Below are 5,485 nucleotides of genomic sequence, written 5' to 3' on the forward strand. Positions count from 1 at the left end.
CTTCAATAGTAAATGACAAAAATATCCTCAAAAGGACGCCATCTCCGTCCATCACCAAGAATTCGTGACTGATTTCGTAAATTGGGGGATCCATACAAATACGGTGCGGTTAACCTCGGGTTAACCATTGTACGTCACTTTGGGTTTTAACCGTACGGATACAGTCACGCACCTTTGGCGTCTCTCTCTCTCTCTCTCATATATATTTTGTATATACTTTTTTATTTTCAAATTTCTCTCTCTCTCTCTCTCTCTCTCTCTCTAGACGCTAATGTCTCTATCGTCTATAATACATCTATGTATTTTTTTATTTATATATTAAATTTAAACAGTTTTGTTTTTCGCAGTGGGAAAATAGAATTGAGAAATAAAACAGAAAAAGAAGGAGAAAACACCGTGAGCTCAACTATATAACCGCTAGGAGCACAGCCACCTTCTCTAATGGCGGTTTTACCGAAACCACATCTCCCTGATTCTCATGCAGTCCCTTACAAATCCATGGGAGTCTCTCCTTCATGAGAAAACCACTCTTTCTTCCCCCCCTTTCTATATCTAAAATGGTGGTTTCCCCATATCAGCCAACACCACCAATCTTGTATTTCTTTGTGGGTACTCTAAAAATCCCACCTTCTCTGTGAAAAACATATTGGGTATTGGGTTTTAAAGCAGATTTCTCTCAAGAACCAATCGAGGTGATCACCACAATAGGTTTTCATGGTTGTTTTTCATCATGGTTTTGGTTGTTTTGATGGTTACTTACTAACCCACATTCTCTTTTTGTGTTTTTCTTGAATGGGTAGGAGGAGCAGAGAGAGACAGAGAGAAAGTATGTCGAGCAGCAAGAGGTATAGGGATGTTGGAAGTAAAACCAGCCTGATATGTGAGAATGGGCACTGTGGTGCATTGTTATCACATGTTGATAGGAAATATGGCAGATCCACATGCCCATTTTTCAGCTCACCTAGGCTGTTCATAGGGCTAAGCACAAAGGGGTATCAGGAGAGTGAGTCTATAATGAGCCCAACTTCCATCCTTGACAACAAGCCATTCTCTGGGTTTGGGAACTACTTTTGGTATGATAAGAGGTCTCAGTCACCTGAATCAGGTACTGCGAGTAAGCACCATCCATGGGCTGGGCTTGGCCTTGTTGATGTACTGGATCAGGGAGCTGATGTGGAGAATGGGTTGCCTAAGACAGAGAACAAGATGGTGTTGTTTGGTTCACAGCTCAAGATTCAGATCCCCCCTCAAACAGAGTCCCCTGTTTTCAGATCCCCTGTTACTAAATCCCCACTTTCGACATCCCCTGTTACTAAATCCCCACTTTCAACATCGGGCCCTTCGAATTGCGGCACGCCGGAGTCGCCAAGGCTGTTTGGTGGGTGCCTCACGCCGAGAGAGATGGAGCTCTCTGAGGACTATACGTGTGTGATCACGCATGGTCCGAATCCTAGGACCACCCATATCTATGGCGAACGGATCATTGAGAACTGTACTATTGAGTATCCTGCTAGTAGGAAGGAACCGCCTCTGTTTTCCGATCGCCGCGGAGTCTGCCATTTCGACAATTTCCTGAGTTTCTGCTACACCTGCAAGAAAAGGCTCGGCGAGAAGGATGACATCTTCATGTACAGGTCTGTTTTCGATCGAATTCATTTCGCTATGTGATTGATTGCATTTGTTGTAGCTCAATCTTTTTAAATTTGTTCAATGAACTGTTTGAATTATGAATTAGACTGTATTTCTTTCTTCAAATCATTTTGATCACTGTTGAGAGCGAGGACGAGGTTGATGTTGCCTGCTAGTATTGGAACTATTATCGTATTGAACTTTCAGTTGATCTTGGTTGAATTCACTTTAGTTGATCAGTCATTTTTGTTTTTTCCCCTTTATTAGAAAACTCTACTTTTTGGTTTCTTACTACGGTAACATTAGGCTGTGACTCCATTAAAAATTGTGGGCTATACCCATCTTTGCCTGATTCTGTTGTTGTCTTTGTGACATTAGAAATGGTGTTTCATGCTTTGGTTGCCTTTTATTGAAATATATTTTTTCTTGGTAATGGTCATTTTTGACACTCATTTCTCTTTCTTCTTTTCCTCTTGGATTTGGATTAAACCGGGTTTATATTTGATCTACAGCATGTCAATTTTGTGTTTTTTCATGGTTTGCAGAGGCGAGAAAGCATTTTGCAGCAGTGAATGTCGCTACCAAGAGATTCTTTTTGATGAGGGAATGGAGAAACTCACATCCAATTCATTCGATTCTCCAGCACCGGCTCACTGCCGTGAGATCTTTGAAGCTGATTGCTGATGGCAGCAGCAGTTTTTGTCTTAGAACACCATTTAATCCATTTCCGAAGAGCTCTATGCGATTTCTAGCAGCCATGGGCAATCTTTGTGTAAATTCTTTTTCGTTAGTCCGCCCGTCCGTCCAACGTGAATCAAGTTTTGAACTTGGGATCTGCGGAGAGTTTCTTTCATTTTCATCTCTGTTGATTACTCCGTGATTATGAGGTCACTGTTTCCCACCATAACTTGACTGGGAAGTTTGAATTCTCTAGGCCAATATCAGAATGCAGAGAAGAGAACTTAAACGCAGTAGTTCTGATTATATATACACAAGAAACGTGTATGGTTTGCTCCCTGATTTCATCTGATGAAAAGCTTAGTTGGAAATGTTGTTTGGTTGTCAATGGTGATTACAGTGATTGCTGTTGGTTTCAACAGTTTTTGCTACGTGATGTATGAGCTAAGAAATATCTTATGTTCGTTCATGTTTTATGAACATGAAAACTCTCTCTCTCTGGATATTTCTATTTCTTTATTTGCATATACTATTGTTTAAATCGTATTCTACTGTCATCCTATCAATTCATCATATGAGACTGCGCAAATGGTATTTAACGTAAAGTGTTATCTTCTCATCATAAATCATAATTTATGGTATTTTATAAACATTGCCATTTCTTTTGTCATAGAGCTTTCTCTCAATACCTGCTCTCTGTGAATCTGTTGCTTTCATCTGATGAATTCATGTATGAAATTTGACAAAAACTGGGGTCTTGAAATCTCTACATGAAAAGAAATTCTACGAGCATGCAATCATCAAGGGCTACTTGCAACTTGCAATATAAAAACATCAACTTGCAATCTCTGTCTTAAAAGTTATGTCGAAAGTTGATTCAGTACTGTAGAAAATTTGGCAAAACTTGATGGGTGCATGATGCTTTGGGCCCATATTCGCAATAATTTACCTATACTGTAATTATTATTATTACAACTATTATTTTAGATGTTTAACTCAATGTTGGCAGTAGCAGCCTGAATCGGCTGATACGTATCGCATAGCATCGCCAGAAAATCATACGAAACTCACCTGAATCAGCTATTTTTTAATAAATGCTTAAATTTGTATTTTTTTAACATTATTTAATGGCACGTTCCTATTGACATGAAATATTTTTTAATTATTTTTTACCAATTCGGAACGATTTACTTGAGAATCGGTATCAGCAGATTCACCTGAATCGTTGGCCAAACGATTCAGGGCCGATACCGATGCTGCCAACATTGGTTTAACTCAGCTTAGAAGTCCACCATGTGACTCCAGTACAAGACCCTTACAAGTCATATGTCATCACTCATCATCCCATACACTGTGCTATGACAGCGATTTTCTTGTTGTTTTTTCATTCAATAGGCAGGAGACTTCATTAATTGACATTGAAATTTTTATATAAGCAAGAAGGTTTTTGCTTGTTACAGGGAGTAATATTTCATATTGTAATTGTACTGTATTTGCTATTACTTGATTAATATAAATCAACAATTAGTTGCTAGTTGGTGAAGGAATCTAATTATTGTGAATGAAGGTACAAGCAACAGAGATGGAAACTTTACAAAATCAAGCATTTTTTGGGTGACCTAAATTGGCAGGTTCATATGAAAAGAGGGAGAAAGAAAATGATCAAGTGCAAGTTAAAACAATAAACTAGTACAAGTGTTCAGGTCTTCTGCTCCCTGCATCATACAAAAGCAATAATGTTATGGAAAGCTAGGCTTAAGAAAAATGAAAATATTTTGTGCTGGTTGGTTGGAAACTGGAATCCTGCATCACAAGTTGGTGAGGCTTAGTACACTTAGGGGTTGTTTGCATGTCAGCTGAAGGAGGCTCCGTCTCCTCAATCCGCCCGGAGCTTCCTTCCCTGGTAAATGAATCCGACCCCCCAGCAGGAACCGTTTCTGCTGAAAGTGAGGGTCTATGTTGATTTTGAGGCTCCTTTTCTGTGAGGAAAGAGAGCTCCATGTTTTCGTTGCCGCAATGGGCCCCGCAAAAACACATCAAAAGTTGTGTGTTTCTGTGGAAAGCTGGGCTTGCCAAACCGCACCCAGCATGAATACCTGGTTGCGCTGGGCCATGGATTTTTTTTTGAATTTATAACTTGAAGAAACCGCACCCAGCACGAAGACCTGATCGCACTGGCTTAGCCTGCCATACCTACGGTCGTTGTACCGACAACGTAAAACTCCGAGGCTAGGACCACTTTTTTAGAGGCCTATGCTACGCATTGACTTGCGCAGAGGGGTGACACCCATGAGAATCGAACCTTGACTGTCCATCTAGCAGCCAAGGCCCCACCCCACTACGCTAACCCTCCTTGGGGAACAAGGGAGTCTCTCTCTCTCTCTCTCTCTCTCTCTCTCTCTCTCTCTCTCTCTCTCTCTCTCTCTCTCTCTCTCTGCAGTGCTGCAGGAAGGTTGGGCTTGAAGTTTACAGATTCAATACCAAAACCAAACTACAAAGCTAGATTATAGATAAATAACTGAATTAAATTATCTAAAAATTTTGAGAAATAACAAAAATCGAACTTATAACATTTATTGTAAACAACTCTATTTGAAGTCTTCTCTACCTCGTCTATTTATAGATGAGATTATAATTTTGAATCTTTGATAGGTTTTTGGCTTTTTAATTTTCATAAACTTACTAAGTGTGATGGACTTCCTATTTTTGAATATGGATCAAATGCAATATTCAATTATAATTTGAGATCTAAACTAAAAGAAAAAAAATCAAACGTAAAATGGATCTGAATGGACCTATAGACCCAAATCAAATTCTCTCTCTCTCTCTCTCTCTCTCTCTCTCTCTCTCTCTCTCTCTCTCTCTCTCTCTCTCTCTCTCTCTCTCTCTCTCATGTTTGCACTCAGGCGTGCGCGGGCACACACACAGTCGCGTTGTGGATGAGAAAACAACAATCAGATTGTAATTATAATTTAACATTGGCATCACCATCACTACAACATAACAAATGGCAGAATTGTCTTTACAAATTTAATCTATTCTAGATACCTACTAAGAAATAGGACATAAATTTTGGTCAAAGCTCTGAGAAGTTCACCTGGGTCTCCATCTGACTGTGTATAAGTGCTTCTCAAATTGGATCAGGGTTTTGAGGCCTGGATCCAACTAATTAAGCACT

At 39.6% G+C, this 5,485-nt stretch overlaps 1 protein-coding gene across 1 annotated transcript; it reads left to right on the top strand.

Moving 5' to 3' along the window:
• Nucleotides 1-660: 660 nt before the first annotated feature.
• LOC149829305 (FCS-Like Zinc finger 8-like) lies at nucleotides 661-2,759 on the top strand. The gene is made up of 3 exons (XM_090017339.1): nucleotides 661-692; nucleotides 801-1,634; nucleotides 2,175-2,759. Exons 2-3 carry the CDS (start codon nucleotides 829-831, stop codon nucleotides 2,311-2,313), a joined length of 945 nt encoding a protein of 314 aa, XP_089873465.1. The 5' UTR covers nucleotides 661-692; nucleotides 801-828; the 3' UTR covers nucleotides 2,314-2,759.
• Nucleotides 2,760-5,485: the final 2,726 nt, after the last annotated feature.

Source organism: Nuphar pumila, chromosome 9, assembly GCF_984573655.1.
Source record: "Nuphar pumila chromosome 9, dmNupPumi1.hap1.1, whole genome shotgun sequence".
Classification (NCBI taxonomy): domain Eukaryota; kingdom Viridiplantae; phylum Streptophyta; class Magnoliopsida; order Nymphaeales; family Nymphaeaceae; genus Nuphar; species Nuphar pumila.

Coding starts and splice junctions, on each gene's coding strand:
- LOC149829305 (XM_090017339.1), top strand. CDS start 829: ATGTCGAGCAGCAAGAGGTATAGGGATGTTGGAAGTAAAACCAGCCTG. Junction 1,635..2,174: donor GATGACATCTTCATGTACAG/GTCTGTTTTCGA, acceptor CATGGTTTGCAG/AGGCGAGAAAGCATTTTGCA.